We start from the raw sequence: 24,612 nt of genomic DNA, 5'->3' as shown, positions 1-24,612 counted from the left end.
AAAATGAGGCGTAAACAGCCAATGGGCTGGTGCCACATTAGAGACGAATTATCAAGGTGCCAAGCTGCAGGGAAGTTAGTCCCCGATGAGAAACTGTTGATCCAGTCATAAGGGGTCAGTCTACATGCTTGCAAATATAATCTAAAGTCTTTAGTTATTGCCACACAACCACAACAAACAACAAAGGTTGAAGTGCTTTGCTCAAAGGCACAAGGTTGATGACTCAGAGTCAGGATTGTTGACTCTGATTGTTGGAGTTTTACACTTCTTTATATTTCCATCAGGATAAACTCAGGATTACACACATTAAATATGATTATCACAGATCCCGTGCATCATGATCCGCAAACACCCTCTCTCCACCGGACAGAAGCGGCGCGACAGCGAGTCAAAAGCAAATAGTAACCCATTATCTTCCCTGCTGCCATAGCAGTTTCAAATAATGTAAAACTAACATGTTTGCAATGTTAACATTTTGCCAAATGACATCTGTTTTCTTACCTGCAGATATGAAGTGTCTGCATAATCTTCCTTATATTGATTAGTGCTACATGAAACTTCATAATTCGTGATACCGTCTACACTGGACGCGGCGCAACACGACACGATGATTGGCTGACAGTAAACAGATGCCCGTTCAACTTCTGGAGTAACGGCTACTACACGCAATTACACGGAGGACAAATTATTTGCACATTCGCTTTGCACGTGTTAGATACTATGTAAGAAATTGCAAAATAGATTTTTTTTTTTTAAGCCCAATCGCGGTGACAAATATCTATAGAACATAAATAAATATTATATAGAATACCAAATATGAGCCCAAATGACCATCAGTGATGTAACAGTATCCGCAACCGAGCATGTACTGGGGTTTTTGAGTGGACGATGCAATACTGAAAAATAGCCTACTGTACATCTTTGCATTTATTTTGGATGCCATAAGTAACTTTTACCATTATTCATATGAAATATTATTTGTGTGATCAAGTGTTTTAACGGATAAATAAATTCATATCGCTTGTCTGCTGGTGCTGGGCATTTCACATAGAAATGCATGATATCTCTTGGAATGCAACAATGTGTCACATGTTTAAAAAGAACCCACCTATATCTTCTATAAAAAAAAGAGGAATCGTTATACAGGTATTTAATGTTTAAAATACTATTTGTACTCTATAAATCATTAGATCCACGGACCTGCTGCATATTCATCATTTAAACTTGACTTAAGAAGTGGGAAAAGCTGTTGGCTGTTGTGACTGTATTTATCACGAAATTGAATCTAATTATTCATTAGTCAGCAACTTATTGAGGCTTTTCGGTTCTATCTTGAATAACGTGACGCTTCCATAACACGTTGTTCCCATAAAAGAGACGTAAGCACTGTTTCTCTGGCATTTTCAAAAGCTCACAATGTGGCTTGGCATGATACACAGTCTGATGGTCTAACTCTAACAAAATCCAAATTTTAAACATCTTTTACTAGTAATTTTATGGGCCTGCCTTAGCCTTATACTTCCTATTTGAGCCAATGCAGATGAATGTGCAAAGTTATTTCAGGGCAAGACCGCACTGATTGTAAAGCCAAATGTGATTGATTGGTTGTAGCAAGAATGTGCGAAGATGGGTCAGCTCGTGGCCATTATTTGATTGGCTTGAGTAAACGGTGGGTGGAGTCCACTAATTTGTGGATTTGTCTGTATGTCGACGCTAGAAGTGCTTCAAAATGCGTGAGGGGGATACAAATGCAAAAGAAGAGATTCACAAATGTGTGCAGCGATTTACAAATGCACAGAAAGTGGTTCACAAATAAATGCCAGGCAGAGTTGTGTTTGTGACATAAAACTAATTTGTAAATATATATATATTTTTGTGAGTTTTATCAATTTTTGTGAAACTCTTTACATTTATTTGTGGATCTTAATCTATTAATTTGTGAATTTGATACATTAGTTTGTGAATCTCTCTTTGTTTGTGAATCTCTTTTTGTTTGTGAAACCATTTTCAAAATCTAATTTTCAACAATAAAATATTTAGGGCTTGGCATTATAAGATTATATTTGTGTACATTATTTAATTTCGGTATAGAAATCTTATCACAAAATTAGGCTACCTCATCTATTCAGGTTTTTGCTGGGAAGTAGGGTGAATTAAAATGAGAAATATCTTGATTTTTGTTGTTTAAACTTATTTTAATGCTTGTTGAGACTTTTTTTAAATTAATTGTAAGTCATCACTGGAAAGTGTGCTGAGCCCCCCTAATGGGCCTTAGCCCTCTGGTTAAAAACCACTGAAAAATGGTACTGATATTGTGAATACCGTACCTTTTTTTTAACATGGAATAACATGAGGACTAATTTTAGGAAAAGATATTCTTAGCACAAGCAAACAGCTTCAATCAAGTACCAGATACTGAAGTACACATTTGACTCTGCGGTACTCTGCCATCCCACTCACTCTCTATAAGAATAAAAGTGTGTTGAAGAGGGCATTTGTATACATGATCCATTAAATGATACATGATGCCCCCCATCGAGCCAGGCAAAGTTAAGGTTTGTATATCCCTGCCTGAGGGTCTCTAGGATACTCTGATGGAGGTGAGGAAAGGGGTTATTTTGCCGCCTGGGGAACTGTGAGATAGACTGGACTCATTTGCAGCTACCCTTCAACGAACACTGTCGACTGCATTCCAAGTGGAGCTGTGCATCGGAGGTGTCAATGTGAGCTCCCATATGGCGACAGGCCTCTCTCTGTCCTGCCTCACATATTCAGAAACTCTCCCAACCCATGCTAAAGGAGCAAGTGTCAAACAGTGAAGCATGACCAACTGTGAAATTGTAACAGCTCATATTGATCTGAGAGTTGAGAGTGACCCAAAGTTGTGCAGGGCTCAGTGCTGACAACTAGTCTATCATTACGCTTTAATGGTGCCTTTGGGTTTCTTGTTGAACCTGCACTTTTAAGGAAAAATGTTCAGTGCTAACAAATACACCTGTACTGTGCTTGTCGAGATTTATTTAAACTTGAGTGTTTTCAAAGTGTAACCATCTCACTATAAAAGGTTACCAACAAACATGTATATTTTTGTCTCCTCTCCGTATAGCTTCGGACACGACAGCAGATAGGGACAAAAATATGCATCATTAAATTGATAATTTAGCCTAATAGAAAACAAAATGAAGTAGAACAGTAAAACAAAACTTTTAGAAGTAAAATGTAGAACATACAATATATATATTATATTTCAAATAAATTATGTTCTTTTAGACTTTCTATTCATCAAAGAAAACTAATAATATTTTATGATATTACTGTTTTTTTACTGTAGTGATCGAATAAATGCAGCCTTGGTGAGCATACAATAGCCTATTTTGAACAATATAAAATATATTGCTGCATATAAAGAACATTTTCTTCAAAAGACAAAAATTATGACTGAACCAGAAAACTAAAGATTGCATTTGTATTGTTACACAGATAGGGCTTGGCTTCTATCAGACTGCCCATAATAATAATGTACCTTGTCATTAGCATAAACAAAACCACCTGTAGGACACACTACAGTGAAAATATCCCACAGTATAGCATTACAGATTCAGCACAAGGCTTTGATGCTTTAAGAAGCTAAAGGCTCATTTAGATATCGCCGTGACCGTTTTGCTGCACTCAGTATTTTTAAAGATACAGTTCTATATCCTCCCACATCCCCTGCTCCCTCAGGCTAGCAGCACATAGATAGAAGAGGTTGTAGAAGTTGATTAAAAAGGCATAAACCCTGGGAGAGTAGTGTGACTGCACTGTGACCCCTAGAGCTCAAACATGGCAAATTGAAAGCTGATAAACTCTAGCAGAGCCCCTCCACAATAACCAGCAATGGAAAAAGAGGGTCAGCGGTTATGATGGTGCCTGAAGAGGAATTAACTCCAAGTCTGGGTGGGTGTACATCGAGGCATACGCATGAGATGCCACAGTTCACCTTACTCACCAATGAAAATGGATTCTGTTAAACCCAGATCCCAGTGGACCATTGACTGCCAGTATTACAATCAGAGGGATGGGAACTGAAACATGGAAAATGGCAAAATACTATTTCCTGAAATGACTTACTAAGATAATGGGTGATAATTAACTTACATTTGATATAAATAGCCTCAGTTGAATCAGTCAGTACAAAAAGGGTGGATATAAATAGTATAAAGCTTTAGGAAATTGATGACGGCATTACATGGCATTGCTGTCTCCAAGCAAGGTACCCTTCAACTGTAAAGCAAAGTGAAAGTTCAAATAAAAAGTTACAAGATTTGAAGGAGACCATGTAATTCCCTAGACAGAAAGTACAAGCTCGCCGAGTGCCAACTATTTTGGCAACAAACTGATTTAAAATGCGGCTGTACACTATGAAAGATGACAGGTGGAAAGGGAAGTGATAAGGAAATAATTCACCAAAGACATGGGGCAAATCCTGTATTTACCAGCACACTGTAAACAGTCTGGTTCTGTCCTAGTTCACTACACTGTATGCTAAAGTCACAATATAAGAGTATCAAATATGCATAATGTGAGGCTAACGGAGACTTAATTTACTCCTTCGGTAACTAATATGCATTTATAAAACAGTCTGACGTTTGATGGGTCACAATGCCCGTAAAGCTACTTTGAGATCATTAACGTTTGAACAGCTTAAGAAATAAGTCAACTGATATGAGTGAATAATAGAGGCGAAAGGTGACTAATGGACTTCAGTCACAGCTAATTCACCTGCTGTGGCCTTAATCATTATTACCATAGCTACCAGCTAAAAAACCTAATTTAACAGTCATTTGAAATCACCATTGGTGATTCCCAGTCATGTCTGGTGCAGAAATATAGTAGCATGTCACACCTAAGCCCACGACACATACTGTATGTTATATCATAAAGTATTTAAAGCTACAAGAAGACTAACCAAATGTCACTTTAAAGGTGACATATTATGCACCTTTTCACAAGATTAAATGTCTTTGGTTTCCCCAGAATGTGTCTGTGAAATTTCAGCTCAAAATACCCCCCAGATAATTTGTTATAGCTTGTCAAAGTTGCCCCTTTTTGGGTGTGAGCAAAAACGCGCCGTTTTTGTATTAGTCTCTTTAAATGCAAATGAGCTGTGAAGGTACAACAGGTTTACATGCACATTTTTCAATGATTCTCGAACAACAATTCAGTCTCTCTAATTCCCTCTTTTCCGAGAGCTACTCTGCTCTAAATGGCCAGACAGCCCGGTCTGTTGTGATTTTTTCTACCGCTTACAGCGCGTGTCGGAATCGAAATGCTCATTACCATAACTTAATTTCAGCTCCGGAGGCTTCCTAAAGATCAGCGATTGTAAAGACAGTAACAACTTTGCAGACCGTTTACATTCACATACAGCTATATTACACGCTGCATGAAAGGTAATGTTCGAAAAAGTTTATTATTTAATTTCCTCGCTCCCTCCAGCCCCTCTCTTTAGATGGGAAAATATGAAAAATAGAAATTCAGCATAAAAGAACAGGCTATCGATCTTTTTCAGTGGTGAAAAATGATGGTAATACATAATTTATTTAAAATGGGATTGTCCCGGTTTACGTAACATTTGGTTCTCGGGCCGGTGAAGATGTGCCAACATAGACAATTTATCCAATTTAATGAATTTATGCACCAAAAATGTATCATAAATTTCCGTGTTGTGGTGAAATACCTGCCAGCGATAAACTGACCACTTTCCTAGCGAGTGCTAACCAAGTTTGCTTTCCTGAAGAATGAATCAATCCGCAAACAGTCAGTTAATTATACATCAAAACCAGCAGATGCTGACAGGAATAGTGTCGAAAAGCTCCCACTAGTGCAAGTCTGCCTCAGTTACCTTGTTGCTCAAACCACAGAACAACTCTGTCAAAATTGACCCTACATACAGACCCAAGAAAATGCTACATTTCTTTTGCATTTGACTCCATAGATTCTCTACAATACAGTCTAGCTTGTGTAGAGAAATCTGCGAATGAGCTGAAAAAGCAAAGGACGTTGAAGTGCACAGTAACATTCTTCCTTTCAAAAATGGAAATAAGTCTACATTCTGTCATTTTTGGGGGGAAATACAATTTCTAATGAAGATAAGTTTTTTTTATAACAATTACATTTAAGTTACTATTTTATTCACATTTTAAATTTTAAAAAGAATAATTTATGTATTAGGCTATTTAATAATTATTTTCAAAATATTGAGAAAATCTAAAATCTCCAATATAGCTAACAATATACCATTAATATAATACAGGGAAAACACACACACACACACACACACACACACACACACACACACACTGTAAGCACTGTAAAATAATGGCATACATAGCAAAATGTTATTACTGATTGGTTTGTAGTGTTTAACCTGTTTTTACTTATGCTACCAAGACTAAAAACCTCACATGTAAGTCAGTTAGTTCATATATGATGAACCCAGCTCCTGAAGACCCACTTCCAAGTTCACTTCCAACCTGATTCAACACATCTGCTAGCAAGATTCGAGTCATCTTTCTGAACACCTTGATTAGCTGGTTTGGGCCTGTTTGATTTTGGTGCTAAACTCAGTGGGAAAGTGTTTCTCCAAGAGCAGGATTGAAGACATCGGAGTTAGATTATTTTATTTACTGACAAGCTAAAGCATTTTACAAGCAGAATTTAATTACAACTAAACGTTACCAAAAAAATAAAAAAATAAAACTGGCATGACATTAATGATCATGGCATGATGTAAGGTATAGCACTGGCTTTACAGCAAGAGACAGTTCCATCAGCTGGCCCAAAACTCTCTCACTAATGGTCTCCTGGCTATCCTCATTCACGCCCACTAAAATGTATTTAAAATAACTATCCATTTGGATTGCAGTTTTTCTTTATACCCTGTTATGGTTCTATGGTTAAACAAAACCACAAAATTATCCTTTGTCCTTCTCTTTCACCTCTTCTACGGCAGACAAAAGGCGACATGGCTTGTGACTGAGGATGTTTGCCTCTTAATCACAGAGGAGAGAGGCCATTAGGGAGGCGCAGCGGTGAGCAGGATTCCACAATGGAAGTCATTTGGTCATTATCAGGGATGAGGTTAAATGAGAGAGTTGGGTTTACTAATGAGGTGGTCTTATTACAGGAGAGACACGAGGCATTAGCATCCCATGGATGGAAAGAGGTTTGCCAATCTCCCTCTTTCTTTCTCATCCTCAATCTAACATGTATCCAGCCAAGACAGCCCATGTAGCCCCAAAGCAATCTCAGAGGTGTGCTGTCATATTTGCAATCTGATGGAAAAATCTGTTTAACGCCAGAAAACATTATATTTATGATATTTACAACCTTGCACAGAAGGCAAACAATTATTGCATTGGTAACGGAATGGTAAATTCAGCTCCAGTGCTGTCTGTTTAGGTTATTTCACCGTAAGTAAGTGCCTCTGAGTGGCATAAATGAAAGATGACAGCAAATTGACTATCAAACGAGTTAATTAGACACCTTAGTGATGAAAAATAACAAGTGCAGGGATCAGACAAATTTGTGCGAAAAGTTTGTCAATGCTTCTGAAAATCTCAGGGCATCTGTCAGGATTTTCTCACATATGCACATCACGCGTTATGAGCAGTACAACAAATTACTCAAAATGAGCAGGAGCAGAGCGCCATGTCTAATCTAGCAAAAGTGTGTACAATTAGTCAGAGCTGACTGATCACCTCACACAAATTAAACAATTGTATAACACATTAACAAAATCTCCAGTCATTCTGTTTGAATGCAGTGACATAATATGACCAAATCATTCAAGTGTTGGATGATGAATAAAAGGAATATCCAAAAGAAAAGATTATCTGGACTAGGATTATTCATGACCCCCCTCCACCCCCTTCTCTCTTTTACCACTTCTCTCTTTTGGCCTTACTAACTTCCAATTGCTGTCAGTGCAGTTTTGACTCTGCATTTACCTGAAGTATAAGGTAAATATAACTGATTTTTATATTTCTATAACGATTTTTTGCACTCATTATGTTTTTGTTCATGATTTTGGTGCCAGTGGTTTTGGACGATTTTGTGTAATTTTATTTTTGTAAAGTAAACATAGCCTCTTCTGAAAGCACTTTACTAATCCACAACCCACCATATACAACCATACCACGACTGTATAATATGTCAATTTAAAATCAAATAGGCCTACACACTGTGAGAACGTAAAAATAGCCTAAATGATTATGCTGACAAATTTTTTATGACACCATACCATTTTAAACAGGTATTTGAATATGTTCAGGTCAGATAAAACATTGCATCTTTCATGGAAAAACAGACATTAAGACGCTAGGCTAGGTAAACCTGAAAAATATCATGAAAATGTACCTTTAACATTTTGATCAATTTAAATATCAAAGGTCACAAAATTTCCCGAGGAATCAAAATAAAATAAGTACCTTACTTTCTTTTTAGTGAAGGCGTCTCTTTCTGAACTTCAGGCCTCAGCATCATCCGATCCGCGCTCATTTTTGCACTGACGTAACCTGCAGTTAGCCGAATAAGTTGATGTCAAACTAAAAGTCCCACCAAATGCTCCAAAACAAACAAAATATGAAAAAAAAATTATTTACACTAAATCACATAATCAATATAAAATAATAATTGAAGTAATTGCTTTCATGAGGTGTAGTTCATATCGGAACGCTATACCAAACAAAATTAATGATTTAATGTCATAATATAAGAATCAACTATTGAAAAAAACCATTTAGCCAACCACTACACTGAATACTAACTCTGAATGCAATTATAAAGACTAACCTTCATAGTGTGGATCTGTATCTAAAAACTGTATGTGCCATTAAAAATGTACATTTTGATTTAGAAGTAATAATATTAATTTAGAAGTAATAATATTAATTTAGAAGTAATAATATTAATTTATAACAAGCAATATAGGGAATTCCAGCAAGAGATTTCTGAAAGGAGAACTCTGTAGCTCTAAAAATAATAATGCTCCTAAAAAAGCCCTCCACTGCCATCTAGTGCATCTGTATATACATGTCTTCTCTTCTTCTGGATTTATTGCATGACGTGCAAAAACTGAAAAGAGGTTCACTGATACAATCATAAGTAAAAATGAAACTAGAAACAGAAAAATATTCCTTGATTTTAAAAGGTGAAAATTCAAAACAGACTGAGAGACGTGTTTATTTCTGCCATCCATAAAGAAAAACACTCCTTAATTCTGATGCATGTCCCTGAATGCTTGGCCCACCAGTCACTTATTGTCATGCTACTGTGAGGTAAACACTTCTAGTGTCGATATGGAAAAATCTGGCCGGAGAGTGCTCCAGAAACACAAGAGAGACATCACAATGTTGATGAATCACACCAGCACGCTCTCTCACTCTCATTTGCCATTTTTTTAACCAATTACACATTGAGAAAAATGTCAAGCTGATCATTGAAACATGCAAATGCAACTTTAACTGGGCCAGTTTAAACAACAGTTTCTTCTCAAAGGCTGTTGGACTAAATTATCTGCCTAATCTGAAGTCAACATTTTTATTTTCAGAATTAACACCAGAACATATTTGTTCTCAACTCTAATACAGATCTTTATTAACAAATTAACTCAAGTGGTAAAGTTTCTAATACTTCATAAACATTCACATACAGAGAGAACAGTGGGCATAAACCAGATTTTATTGCACAGAGCAATTGGTCTCATACATGAGATGCTCAACATGATGAACTGAACAACATTAGCATTGTACTCATCCAATTCAGCAAAATGATCCAAGGAGAACATTGTGGACTTGTGTCATTTTTTAGACAAGTTAAGTCAAAAGTTATAGAACACCATAAACGTGAAGCTGAAAAAAAAATAATAAGCTAGGTAGTTGAACACAACTTCAGTAAACAATTCAAGTAAACTTCAATTATCAAGTATCAAGTCAGATTGTCAAATACTTACACCTTTAGCAGCAAGAGAAAAAAAAAATACATGTGTGAACTGAATCATGGTCGAAAACAATGTGCAAAACAGCAACAATTCTATAACATTCAATTGTGAGAAATACATTTTAAATTGGCCACAAATTTTTCCCGAGCAGAGATCACATTCAATTGTCAGTATAAAAATATATATGTATAGAAAAAGAAATAAAGAACACTCCAATGTAAGAATTAAAATAATATACATTTTTGTTTAAGAAAATCCTCAACTGGAGCTTTTTCAACTGGAAAAAAGTATAAAACAAAATTTAAAAAATTAAAAAAAGACCCAAAACCAATTAAAAAGAAATAGACAAGAAAATAAAATGAACCTAATCAGACCTTCGAACTCATTTAAATTGTAAATATTTGGGGGTGGGGGTCAGAAGAGAGCCTGATAGTGTCTTTGAACTGCCTTTTGCCTGGGGGCCATCAGCACTTACTGTAGGTGGACACAAAGACTGTCTGATTTCACACACACGCAAATGTCCTTGAGCTAGAACCAAGTGGTCAAATAAAGGAAAAAGGACAAATAATTAAGATGCATGAACTGCAATTATGCGGGTGACTAAAAAAACAAAAACAAACAGTCAGTCTCAAAGAAACATTGCATAGTGAACTAAAAAAAAATGAGCAGTGTCAGTTTTGGATGTAATTACTGGACTTTACAGTGGTGAAGAAAACAGCAGCATTCAGCCATGAATTAATGGCACCCCGTGATGCAGAGCCCTTTTCCACATGTAGTAGGTGGAACGAGGAGTGAGAGGAAAGTAGGACCGGAACTCTTTGAATGTGGGAAAGGACTTCTCTTCGAAGCGTTGTTGCAAAAACAGCTTTGCTTGGGCCTTGAAATTAGCCAGTGCCACGACATCCATAACAAACATATGTTCATTATTGGACTGGTCAGGCAAAGTGTATTCAGGCAGTGTGAATTCAGATGGACGAACTGTCTGTCCATTCAGGCAATCGATGTTCCCATCAAAAGTAAACATTCCCGGAGTTTCTATCTTTTCAAAGACCTCTGGTAAGACAGACAAGCTCTGGGATTCCTCCGCCTCAGACATCATGACGGGCTTATTGGTTTTCCCTTTCAAAGGATCTCTCCAGAGCCAGTAGAAAGAGGACGACACTGAAGGGAACTTGAGTTTGAATTTAATGAAGGACATCTTTGACCTCCGGATGTGCATTTTGGCTTCTTCTCTTAACATTTTCCTCTGGTGGTACGCCAGCCTCAGGTTCCTTTGTTTGCGTCTGGAGATCTTCACTCTTGGTGAGAGTTTTTGTCTGTCAAACTTAGCAATGGACACTTGACTTCTGGGACTCTGGGTTTTATCAGCATCTGAGCTTTCCTCGCTGCTACCTGAGAGCTCTTTGAAAGGCGTGAAGAGCATGGCTTCCCTCCTCCAGTTGTAGTATGTGGATCTGGAGATGCCTGGAAACCTTCTTTTGAAAATCCTGTAGGGGAAGGAGGCGTTCGCAATGATACACTTCTGCAAGCTCTTCTTCGCCTCCTGCATCAAGGCCACATTTTGGGCACGTTCTCCTTCCAGTTTCTCGCACTTGAACGCCAACATGCTAGCAAAGCTCCCTTGGTTGGGCTTCTTTTTGACTTCTGGTGAGGACCAGTAGTCCTGTTCAGTGCTGTCTCCAGGACTCAGCTCCCCTGTGGAGCCGCCCGAGATGCTGCAAGTAGACACAAGCTCTTGCTTCCACGCGTAATACGTGGATCTTGGAATTTCTGGGAAAAGCCCTTTAAAGTGGCTGAGGGGAATCAGCTTCCCTTGCTTGTAGCATGTCAGGAAAAAGTGTTTGGCCTCATACCTGGCCACCGATTTCTTGTGGTACTCGATGCTTTGCCTCTTCCAGCGGTAAAAGGTGCTCTTAGTGATATTGAACTTGTCTTTGAGGTTGGAGTACGACAGATGGGCATCCTGATTCAGAAGCTCCAGGGACTTTACCGAGGGCATTCGCTGCTCGCTGTTGGGACTCCCGATTTTGAGGTCGCTAGCATGTATCAAAGCTACAAAGTTGAGGGGTTTGAAAACAGAGCCTGCCTCCAGGTCGCCCGACCACATGATGTGAAGGGTCAAGGGCTCAGAGTCTTTCAACCATGTCCTTGGGCGAATGAGTCGATTAAAATAGGGCCGAATCTTTAAATTGAACATGGGATAAACCGAATAAATGTTGCACTGCAGGACAGACGCCAGCGCATACACGTGCCACATGTTTGCAAACGAGCCAGGGAAGCAGGAGGCCTTGACATCTGCGTCGAAGATGGCCTCCAGCACCTGAATCGGCAGATTGAGCATGTCTTGAGACTCCTCGGTGCAGAGGGAAAACCTTACAGCCTGCAGCATCACCTTCGAGTCGATCATACCGCACAGGTAGTATCTCTTCCAGAGAAGCATCTCCACCACTGTCCTGACCTGCAGCTCCAGACTCAGGCACGTGGAGCCCACTAGAAGCATGCTAGCTGCCTCAAACAGCATGTTTCCTTCTCCTTTGCAGACCAGAGGAAGCAAACCCGCCGGGGCATCTGCCGGGTACAGTCTGTGAGCGAGTGCGTCGATGCCAAGCCATGAGGAGATCTCAGAGCAGAGTGCTGAAGGAAGACAGAAAGAGGCCAGGGCCTGTTCCACCTCCACAGCAACTTTAGTGAGGGCATCAAGACCCATGCACTCTGTGGCCTCCTGCAGCTCCCCCAAGACTGAGAGCACCACCTCCATCCTCTGAATCATGCCTACACAGAAAACACATGAAGAAATAACAAGATTAACATTAGCAGATCTATATTTTGAGGGGTTGCAAAATGTGCATAGATTTTTTTTTATAGACAGATGTAAAATATCTATGAAGAGAGATCTCTACTTCAGCACTGTGATGAGAAAAAAAACTGAAACATTTGTATGAAATTAATTTTGTTTTTTGGATAATACAAATAGTTGTGATAATTACAGGAGGACGGATAATATACGCTTCAATTTTATCAAATTACAAGTCATTGCATCTTCATTTTACATATTATTCATAGGCTATGATAATGCTGAGTATTATGTAAAATGACAGGATCATGTCAGTAGTCACAGTGCCCCGTTTTGATTAAGAAACTGGTTGATACACATTATAAAATGGCATATTAATGTTTTGTTATAAGTGAAAAAGTAAAAAGTAAATATGCATTTATTCTTGGTTTATCATCAATCCATTTTTCCACAGCTGTGTGATTTTTCATTATATTTAATTGTTACTTTATTTGCAACTTTCCAATTTTCCAACTTTCAAGTCTGATTTAAAAAAAAAATTTTATTCCCAACCATACTTTCCCTGACTTACATGAAACCCTTTTATAAATAGAATTAAAAAAAATATATAGGCTATATTTTTTTTTTTTCCTTTTGAGGCCATCAAAAGAGTACATCGATAGCTGAACATGTATTGAATGGAAACAAGAAACGGCAAGCCATTGCACAGAGATCAGTAACAGATACTTTTCACTAATAATACAGTGAAGCCAAAACGCAACAGAGACGAGCTACGTTGACAAGGCGAAAAAACACAATTCAGACGAAAACGTAGCACTTTCGTTACTTTTTAGCATGCACGGTTATGCATTCATTTTGTCCATTTCATTTAACAATGCCAATTAAGTGGACCTAACACAATTAAGCAAATGAGAAAATAAGATAAAATAGGCCTACGCTTGAGAAAATAAAAGTGGACTAATAGCCTATAGGCTATGTAAAACTGAATCATTCCGAACAATTACAAACAATTTCGTTCAGAGTAAACTATTCAAACGGAAAAATTGATCGCGCAAATAGGCAACCTTACCTAGCTTTTTAATGTTTCCCTCCCTTGAGGTTTAAATCAGTTCGGAAACCAGTCAGGAATTGCAAAACTGTGACCTTCTCACTACTCCAAGTTTAATCCATTGTGTGAGGTGGACAACGTGCTCATCATAGGTGACAACGAGCGCAATCTGAACCCAAGCAGTGGAAATTTCACATGATAAGGGAGGGACCTCCCTCCAGGAAATTGTCAATCACTGAGTTGCGTTGTACACACACACACACACACACACACACACACACACATATAATATAATGAGGACTTCTCTCTGACACAATGGTTTTTATACTAATGTGTATTATACCCTACATATAGTCTTCACAAAACGGTTAACAGTAGCTAGTAGATTTAAAGTGAAACACAATTTGACTCATTAAGTGCTGCCTTACAAGTGACGTCCATTTCGACATACTTCGCTATATCTGTGAGGATGTTTTCCAAATAATTTTGCACTTACTGACAAACCTGTCCACACACACAGGCCCCTGGAAGTTATGTGATGTAAATGTGATGTAAAAAAAAAAAAAAAAAAAAAAAAAAAAAGATTGTGTTAAAAATATATATATGGTAAAGCTGCATAGCTTGCAAATGCTGTCACATGTGTTAACTGTATTCATTGTTTGTACAATGTTATTTTAGAAAAGGCTTATACTAAAAATGACCAGTCTCTCTACACAAAGTTTGAATGAAAAGTTTGTTGCAAAGTTCAGCCTTGTATGTTTGAATTTTTAAATTAGCAATAACACTTCAAAAATGAAAACGATTTTAAATGGACAACAAAGTTTGAATAGGGTCTATTGCTTCCTTAGTAATTAAAGTGAAGCTTCACTGCGCTTTTGGAGTTAGCCAATTATCATTGAGGAATGCTGGAAATTTCCATTTCCATAGCTCAAAGTGAACTCCCTCAGACAATGGCTTTGAAGTGTTTTCTTTCCATGCCAAAAGCCTGGGGTCCAGTTTCAATCAGATGTAGATAGATTTTTCTGTATACCCGGGGATGTGTTTAGTAGTGCTCTCTTTTAATGGATTAGAAAGACCTTGTTTTCCATTTGAACCCCCCGAACACAATCTCAGGATTCCATAAATTCAGCAGGTATGCAATTTTCTAAAACCATTTCCCTTTTAGACATAGTGCTGCTCATGCTCCAGTTATCTCACTAAAAGACAAGTCAGACCAGCTGGACACACAAGGTCAAGCTCACAAATTTGTTGATTGGAGTTGTGCTAGAGCAGACAGTATGTGCAAATGGCAGAGAGAGAGAGAGAGAGATCTGGGAAGGTGTATATCTGCCTCTTGTTTCTTCAGGGTATCACTTTTAACACTTCTGCCTGTCCACCTTTTGCAGCCTTTCACAGAACCTTTTGTTTCAGCCACTCCCCCCCTCCACATCAGACCTCATCTGACCACTAACCTACATCTCTCCCGCTGAATTCATCCTCTCCAGTCTAGTTATTTTAGAGAGATTGGTGCCAGGCTTAAAACACTGTGGAAGATCCCTGTAGCGTGTATTTATTTATTCTTATGCCAAAATTGGTTCAGTTGTCTTAAACGGCCAGTCCGAAAGTTGCAAGTCAAACAAACTTGAACTCTTGCTGTTATGGTATGGGTGAACCGTGCCTGTGAGGAGCTGTAATGTAAAAACTCACTGAAATGCTGAAATGTTGATGAGCCGTTGTGTGCTACAACACCTCAATGTTCTCTTTCCATCCTGTGCTTAAAATGCAAATGGAGCAACATTGGGTCGGCTCCGGTAGTCTGCCACATGCTGAGGTTGTATGTATGTGCTGGGGTATGGGCCGTGCTTGTGTATGTTGGGGGGTTGAGGGGGGTCGTCAAAGATCTGTGGGACACAGACAAGGAGAGTCTTGCAACCCTTTGTTCTTGAGCTTGGCCGTGTGGACTCAGGCACAGTCAAGAGCAGGCCCTTGACACCTATTGGGGCATCTCAACATGGGTTCTGCTTTCGTGAAAGTCAGTCAGAGTTTGCTTCTAAACAGCGTTTCACCTCATTAACTGACAAATACAAACTAAAGGTGCGTAGAGATAAGGGAGCATTTTTAGATGCCATTTTTCCATATTTTCTAACAATCTGGTTAAGAATTTAAGTTTGCTCTGACAATATTAAAATGTATTTATTTATTTATTTATTTGCATTTCAATGTGATTTTTTTTCAAGGAATTAAACTGTTAAGATTTTTTTATTTTATGACAATGTATCTGCACTTTCTTTACTTTTTTTTTTAGCAAATATGGTTATGATTCATTATTGAAAACGGCAATTAAAGTTCACACAAAAATGAAAATGCTGTCATCATTGACTCAGTTGTCAATGTTGTTCCAAACCTGTATGAGTTTCTTTCTTCTGTTCTGTTGAACACAAAAGAAGATATTTTGAAGAACAATGGTAACCACACAAATGATGGACCCCATTGGAAGAAAAATACAATGAAAATAAATGATGGCAGAATTTTAATTTTTGGGTGAACTATCCCTTTACGAGACTTAATATCAATTAAGTTATTTGATAAAATAAAAAAATACACACTAAAGAAAATAAATGTACCCTCGTGCTAATAATGAATAAATATAGTGCAAAGTAAACTATTCAAACAAATAAACGAAACTAAATTAAAATATCAATTGTTTTACTGTTTTATTTGTTGTCCTCGGATTTACACTTTTTGTCTATGATGTTAGTGTCTTTAAAACTTTTTTTTGGTATCACAACTTCACCCTGACCAAGACAGAAAGGCACACTTGCTAATAAGGAATACAATAGATCTCCAAGGTGAGTTCATGCTCGAGGAATTGCATAACCACTTTAGTCCTTATAGCAACTTTTTAACAACTTACATAAAAAAAAAAAAACAGCTTCAAACTTCACATTTCCCCCCAAAAAAATTCCCTATAGGAAAATTAGGAAGGAACCCACATTTTTGCTCTTTTGGGTTAGCCTGCAATTTGACTTCATGACTGAATGGCTTTTGGGAAGTATGACACACTGCTGTTGTGAAAAGTTTAATGGTTGTGGTTACAAGGGTGTAGCTTCTAGCAAACTGAAAAATGGGTAATGTGACTCCGTCTTCAGATTTGGTCCCACACATAGTGGGTTGCAACTCGGCATTTAAGGTTTTTTTCCATCAATAATAATGTCATTCCACATGTAACATTCATGTATTGTGTTTCTATCTGTGCCGCTCATTCTTATATTCCTTTTATTCCACTGATTTGTTTTTCGGTTCATATTTTAGTGTCCATAAACATGACTGCACGTGTTCCCGATTTATCTTCTGACATCTAATTATGTGAACTTTAAATGTTTTACATAAAACATAAAACTAAATCAGAATTTAAAAAAAGATTAATCAATTGATATGCTGCATAAAATATTTTTTTAATAGACAAATTCTAACAAAACCGTTAGAGTTACTCATTAAATGCACACCTAAAGAGATTTAAATGATAAAGATATAATGTGCTGAAAAAACACTATTTGAATTAATTTGCCTATATTACATGTCCCATTTGTTGGATTGTGATTTAAAAAGTCTAGAATGAGGCAGAAAATTGTTTAATAAAGCAGATAAAGAGAAGCTATAAGAATAAAGAAACAAACAAATGGAAAAATAATTATGATGGAAAATGGAAAAAACCAGAGTTGACGTAACCATTGACTTCCATAGTATTTAATTTTTCCTATGGAAGTCAATGGCTACCGTTAACTTTTTAATTACCAACATTCTTTAACATATCTTCTTTTGTAGAAGAAAGAAACTCCTATAGGTTTGGAACAACTTGATGGTGAACCTGTAAAGGTATACAGAAGAGAATCACATGCCAGCTCATGACTTAAAAACTTTTATATGATCATTGATCTTGAGTCGCCATTTGCCTACAGGCATCCAGATTCATTTTTTTACCCATTATAGGCTGCATATCCAGCACCCTTAGCAGAGTCCATGTTACGGAGGTTAAAGTCCTGAATACTTGTACAACACGTCACTAACTAAAAAAAAAATAAGTCTGTTATTGTTCTGCATTGCTAAAAGTCAAGCCATCTAGTTGCAACACTTGTCCTCAGAAAAAAAAATGCTGTGTGAGAAACATGTTGAGAGGTGTCAAACGGACAGTAAGTAAAAATGACAAGCTTGCTTTGGGAGTGCACAGAATGAGACATCTTCTCTCCAAACATCTTTAAATAGGCTATCTTCTTCAGACAATCAGATATATTGTCATCACAATAACCAACAACAATAGTGTAGGCTACCTTGTTTGACCAATAAATAAAACGTTGACTTGTAAAAGAAAAAATCAGTAGCTAATAGTGCAGTGTAGCTGTTTGCCCAGCTGGTGGCATCAGTTCATTGAGGAATATCCATGAATAATGTGTCAAATGTCACTCAGCACGACAAAAGCAATATTTGACAAAAGTCATAAACCATTCTACATCTGAAATGGCCAAAAATGTAACGTCCTTTAGACAGATCCGGTAAAATCATTGACTAGTTTCTAAAAAAAAATGTATAAATCTTCAATAGCCTACATAATATAGCCTATATTTTTTAATATAGCCGATATGAAAACAACTGTTCTGCGCCAGGGTTAAAACAGGATAGAAAACTACGAATCGAATCAAGACCGGTGACAAAGAACTGAAATTTGTAAAAAATTCTATTTGTGTAGGCTAGTTGTTTAATGGTTTATAAAGTTGCTATAAATGTGTGGTTGACATTAAGTTTCAACTGTGTCCTGCAAAAAAAGAAGAAGAAAAAAAAAGAATTTCCCAACCTATTTTATAATTATTTAAGCGATTTGATAAACGCAATACTGTTCAAATTAATACTGGCCAAATATGATACAGTTTCCCTTTAAATGTAACCGTGTCCTATGTTATTGGTCAGCTACCCAACACAGTCAGGGGGATTCTGACAGGATGACGTTCAGCTGTGGGCAGCGACGTGTTAGTGCGCACTAGTAAGACCCACCTCCGTTCATTTTAGCTGTAGCACAGGTCCCCTCACTGCACAAACACAGAGGCTGTCTGTTTGTCAGTTCTCATGTCATTTAGCAGATGAATCCCATCTATGCTCTGGTTTAGACAGAGTTAGATTGGTTGAGCTGCCGGTCATCTCTGCATGGAATAACGACCACACGCTGTAGCCTACTGTCATGCTGGGGACATCTCGCTATTGGATCGGATTTGCAAGATTGGAGGAATGATGAATGAATAAAAAACAGCGACGTGGATAATCGACAAGCGCTGTGTTTTAAACCGTCTCTTGAATTAGTCGTCAATAACAAGCGTGCAACACGGACGGCGTGCTGGAGGCTGGAGCACAGAGGGAGAATCCGCGCGAACATGAGGGAACGGGACTTTATGCCCAACATAGAACGGGGCAAACCGGCTACATACACGGGAGATAAAAAAGCTAAAATGGCTGCTAAAACCAATAAAAAGTGGGTGAGACTGGCTACTGTATTCGCATATGTTTTGTCAGTGTCTTTGGCTGCTATAATACTGGCAATTTATTACAGTTTGATATGGAAACCGACGTCTGCCTCTGCGTCTGGACGCCGGTCAGATGTGTTGGTGACGGCCGCAATGATGCCCATAAACACAAGTAATATCACAACAAGTGATGTACAAACAATTAACAAGATGAATAATACACCACCGGTGAGCTTGAGATCAACACAGACTCCCACCTACGCCCACTCCACTTCTCCACAGGGACAACTGCACTTGGTTGACAGCAAAGGTCATGAAGGCCTTCCAAATATCCCCACAACAAAAACAGAGAAACCTGACCAAATAGGAACATTTAACCCAGTACACATTCAAGAAAAACCAGGACGTGTCAGTACAGCAGAAGTTAGCGATGACTCGGAAACTATTCCAGTAGCAGGTGCATCAATCGAACCTCCTTCAGCGCATGGAGCCACATCTTCGACTAAACAAAACGCCTATGGCCGTTCTGGGATCGGCTTCCCTGAGAACAAGCCAGATATTTGGGATTCAGCCTCTCCCACAACTGACCAAGCATCTTGGACAAGCTACAGTGCAAGACCTGACGTCTTGTCTTTGACAGAACATGATCTAGAATTAATGGAGGGTTCATCGTCACCTTCGCAAGAGGAGTTGGTTACCAAGGACACCGAGAATGCAGCTATTGGAGTGTGACACCAGATTATTTGTGTGGCATGTAATTATATGACACTATCGGCGATGACTGTGCAGTGAGAGAAATAACAACTGTGAACGTCCTACAGTTTCTATTCATTTTTGTTTCTTTTTCAAGGACAGAAACTGTGTTGACCTCCCTGTTTTGGAAAGCTCTTGTAAAGGTTGAGTCAGGTTCCAGAAGTAAAAATGTCATTTATTTTCTCCAAAGGGGAATTCATTTTGAATGGTTATAAACATCTATAGGCTATAAAGACAGACATACTGTGAGCTACGAGATTGTAAATTAATGTGTTTTTATGTGTTTTAAGCTAGCCCACATTATTTCTGATCGCATATTTTAAATAATCGTGTTAAACAGCAGAATTCCTGTTGAAAAAACAACATTACCACCAATCTGATAATTGCGACAAGCAAATTGCGCAAAAAGAGCTCTTGAGCACTGTGAATGATGTGTAGAGTTAGTTTTCTTGCATTCCAAAACTACTTAAGTATGTGTATATTTCTATATCAACACCCTTAAATAAATTCGGCCTATATTTATCCATCAATTTTAATTCAATGATGTAATTAGCAGTGTTGTATGAGATTGTATAGTTCTAAAAGCCATTAAGAACACATCATGTACCTTGATCTTTTTTTTCTGATTTTTAAATCATATTTAGCTTAAAATCAAAGTTTGTAATATGGTTATCTCATACCTGGTTTGGTTCATGGCTTACAACTCTTTAATTTAGTTTTATTTATTTAAATCCTATGTGAAAAATACATCCAGAACCATCCAGGCGTTAAGTGCTCTATAATACATTTGCAGGTAATCACAGCCACGATGATATTCAGAACAACAGAAGGATTATATTGCTTTTATACAACAGTTCTATACACATGGAAATGAATATCCAGTAACTTACATGTTAGACAGACATTTACCAGTTAGTTTGTATATTTCTTTTCAATTAAAATAGTTCCAAGAGAAGTCAAAGCATCAAATCTTTGCATGTGCAACAGACATAGGCCAGTAAGAGCTGTGTGTAGGCCAGTAAGAGCCCGCCTCCCACGCCGGAGACCCTGGTTTGAATCCCGCTCAGAGCGGGTCGAGTAGGACCAGTTACATTTGGTGCCGTGACGCGGATGGAAGTGAGATTTAAGGTGTAAACCTCACTCCCCAGACCTCAAGAGATTACGGTCTTTAGCGTCCTTGTTAGCGCGCACGCCTCCCAAGCCTGAGACCCCGGTTCGAATTTCGCTTGGAGCGGGTCGAGTAGGACCGGTAACACATGTCATGAAGCATTACAGAATAAACGCCGGTCTGGAGCAGCATATGTGAGTGAAGCGAAGCAAAGCTACAGAGATTTCCTAGCCCCGCTCCATATTCACTTCAGGTTTTACAAACATAGACAAATTAAGTTAAATCATTTGAGAACAAGAACTAACTGTTGTATAGTGGATTATAGATTATAATAACAGCCTTTACATACAAAGAGCGACAGGAATGTCCTTTGGAACAACAGAAGGATGAGCCATTCACATCACCAACATTGGACACACTCACACACACCCTTCAGTAGCATCTCTTTCATTGTGTGGTAATTGTGAGAAACACTGTTTAAAGCAAGTTAAGACACTTTGCCAATAGAGTTCAGGAATGCTCAGGAATGAAATATATCTGAATGCAAAATACCTGAAGAATACACTGTGGAAACTCACCCATGTTGAAAAGGGTGTTTTATAAATCAGCGTGGGTTGAACAAGATATAAGATGCAAAATATGATGTATGAATAAACACATATTTTTCTTCAGTGCACTGTTATTCATAAATGTGTCCACCTTACGAACTATAAAGTGATTAATTATCATAAACAAACTGGTCCTGCTTAAACACCAGATAACATTTAAATACCAGTTACACTGTTTATAATATAGCCTAAAGCAGTTTTTTTTTAAAAAGTGGAGTGGTTATGAGGCCCTTGTTTTAAACTGGCAATGTTTGGGAATTAAGCCCTTCCTGTAATTGTATTATTTTTTATTTAATAACATGATTAAAAAAATAAAAAAATAGCAAAGTCATCTTTATTGAATAAAACACATTACATTTAAATCTAGTAGTACTAGTATTAAATTACTTTTTGGTCCATGTTTTATACCAATATTTTTTATAATTTATATAAACAATAAAACCAACTAGTCAGGATGTATTTCTCTTAATTAGACTCTTAGCTTATAATTATTTAGTTTATATGTATTTCATAATTTTGGCTAGATTTAACCCAGATAACTCTAATTTTGAAATATGTTAGACTTTAAAAACGTCAGATTTATGTGTCGAACCATTCCGTTTAAAGCACTTGAAGATCGCAGCAGGACACTCACAGGGACAGTAACCAGATGTCTGCACAAGTGCCCATGCTCAAAACTGATAAAGCTTATTGCCATCTCTGAATCATCAATCTCTCTGAGAATGCATGAAATGTAAACCAAACCCCATAGGAGTCTCAGATAATAATATATGATTAGTCTACTCTGTACAAATACAAATAAGTTCATGCTAAGATGTCATATTGTATATGGGGAATTCACGTTTGTTACTGGAAATGAATGGATCGAGGGATAGTGCATTAGGGACATGATGCATTTAATCAGTGCAGTTCTGTCTAAAGGGAATCGTTTGCCTAATTAACACAGACTTTAACATCATCACTCAACTATTTGGCATCAAACCAAAGTAGTCCAATAAACAAAAATATAGAAACAGTTCTAGAAACAAATTCTTGACCTCCTGTTGGACAAGCCATACGGATAATACAAATTGTATGAGTTGCTGCTGGTTTTAAAGTGACCTGACGTATCTCTCGCCTCCAGCCATCAGTTGTCCATGGGGACTTCTTCATCACATTAAACCTCCAGTCGACCAAACAAATAGCACTGCCTCTCAGCAGATTCCCATTAGCTTTAGATGAGCAAAGAGTGTTTACACCATGGCAATATCAACTTAAAATAGGACCTCACTATTTGTTTCACATTTTGGCCCATTTAAAGCACAAGGAACTGGACATTCCCTGCATTTATAAAGATGGTCCTGTGGGTAGTACTTAATAAATGGAAACATGTACACTGAAACCATTAATGGAACACTTAAGATACAATTATTTCAAAAGTTTATGGTGGATTTTGACAGTCTTTATCAAAAATATGAGTGGAGGAAATCTACCACTATTTATAAAAGCTAAATACAATTGGCATTTTTAAATAGACTTAACAACTGAACAAAGATCATCTAACTACAGTGGTTAAAACTGACGCAAAAGTATAAATTGGGCTTCAGGCAGATCCATAGACCACAATGCAACATGATTGTGATGTCACAGCAGATGGTGCTTAATTTACCCCGACCCCACACAATCTAGAGTATTATATTAGAGTTATTTTGACATTTGACAACATAATACTTGTAGCTACCTTAAGCTGACTGTTATATGCCTAGTCTATTCCAGGCCTATATATATTATTTTCGTTTGTGTAATTTTTTACATTTTGTCCAACAACCCAATCATGCATACAGCCCTATAGAATGGTGTGTAAAACAAATTCATATTTTTTTTATTTAAAAATCAAGTAAGAATTCAGCTTCCTTGCGGATTTCACGTCATCAAGGGTTTGGGACGTTCCATTTAAAAACATTGCAAGGGTTCCGCCTGTAGTGGGCAGTCGTGCAACATAAGCAATGACGTACATCCAAGTGAGATGAAGGGAAGTTAGCGAGGGAAGGGCAAAAAAAATGGGCACGGACACCGACGTCTCCAGCACGGCATGGACACCAACGTCTCCGGCACGGCACGGACACCAACCTCTCCGGCAGGGACACCAACTACTCCGGCACGGTCACCAACCACTCCGGCACGGACACCACCGTCTCCGACACGGCACGGACACTGACGTCTCCGGCACGGCACGGACCGTCTCCGGTCACCGTCACGGACCGTCTCCGGTCTCCGTCACCACCGTCTCCGACACGGCACGGACACCGACGTCTCCGGCACGGCACGGACACCGACACCACCGTCTCCGGCACGGACACCACTGTCTCCCCAGGTGGTCCCTGAACAGCTGGACCACCTGGGGCTGGACTCTCCACTTTTGCCTGGGCCCTTGGCTGTCGTGAGGCCCAGTTGGCGGCACGATTGAGCAGGCCGGAAAATTAAGTGGAATGAAGCGACCTCAGAAGTTTCTGACTCCAAGGAGGAGGTGGCGGGCGAGTTGCGACATGCGAGGGAACCGTAGCACAATGGTCGCAGTGTTTGTACAGACCAGTACAAGCTTGCTGAGCGGCAATGTCTCAAAACAAGCTGTACGTGTTGCTCTTTCAGGAAGTTTGGGACTCTCACCAGTGCTGGAGCACACAGGGGAATGATCGCGGCAACACTGACAGGAATGGTGCAGCCTGTACCAGTGAGGCACTCACTGTCTTCGCCCTCAACCGACCGTCAGACAAACAAACACAACAAGGAATGGTGTTAAAACAGCAGTTGAGAGCTCAGAAGGCTCCCTCCTGGAGAAACACCAGCACCG

General features: G+C 38.4%; 2 protein-coding genes across 2 annotated transcripts; one reads left to right on the top strand and one right to left on the bottom strand.

Moving 5' to 3' along the window:
• Nucleotides 1-9,520: 9,520 nt before the first annotated feature.
• Nucleotides 9,521-14,085, bottom strand: vrtn (vertebrae development associated). The gene is made up of 2 exons (XM_079639179.1): nucleotides 13,846-14,085; nucleotides 9,521-12,754 (listed from the first exon to the last, which is right to left on the bottom strand). Exon 2 carries the CDS (start codon nucleotides 12,750-12,752, stop codon nucleotides 10,707-10,709), a length of 2,046 nt encoding a protein of 681 aa, XP_079495305.1. The 5' UTR covers nucleotides 12,753-12,754; nucleotides 13,846-14,085; the 3' UTR covers nucleotides 9,521-10,706.
• Nucleotides 14,086-18,784: 4,699 nt separating this feature from the next.
• On the top strand, nucleotides 18,785-21,846 carry LOC306983547 (uncharacterized protein). The gene is made up of 2 exons (XM_079584052.1): nucleotides 18,785-19,321; nucleotides 19,400-21,846. The coding sequence occupies exons 1-2, from the start codon at nucleotides 19,224-19,226 to the stop codon at nucleotides 20,043-20,045; spliced, it is 744 nt and encodes a 247-aa protein (XP_079440178.1). The 5' UTR covers nucleotides 18,785-19,223; the 3' UTR covers nucleotides 20,046-21,846.
• Nucleotides 21,847-24,612: the final 2,766 nt, after the last annotated feature.

Source organism: Phoxinus phoxinus, assembly GCF_949152265.1.
Source record: "Phoxinus phoxinus genome assembly, chromosome: 16".
NCBI lineage: Eukaryota > Metazoa > Chordata > Actinopteri > Cypriniformes > Leuciscidae > Phoxinus > Phoxinus phoxinus.
Note: the sequence above shows the minus strand (reverse complement) of the source record. Positions and strands in the feature narration are given on the sequence as shown.

Bases quoted from the DNA above. Each gene is read 5' to 3' on its own strand.
- vrtn (XM_079639179.1), bottom strand. From the start codon at position 12,752: ATGATTCAGAGGATGGAGGTGGTGCTCTCAGTCTTGGGGGAGCTGCAG.
- LOC306983547 (XM_079584052.1), top strand. From the start codon at position 19,224: ATGAGGGAACGGGACTTTATGCCCAACATAGAACGGGGCAAACCGGCT. The intron at 19,322-19,399 runs GTGGGTGAGACT...AATTTATTACAG, and splicing joins GCTGCTAAAACCAATAAAAA to TTTGATATGGAAACCGACGT.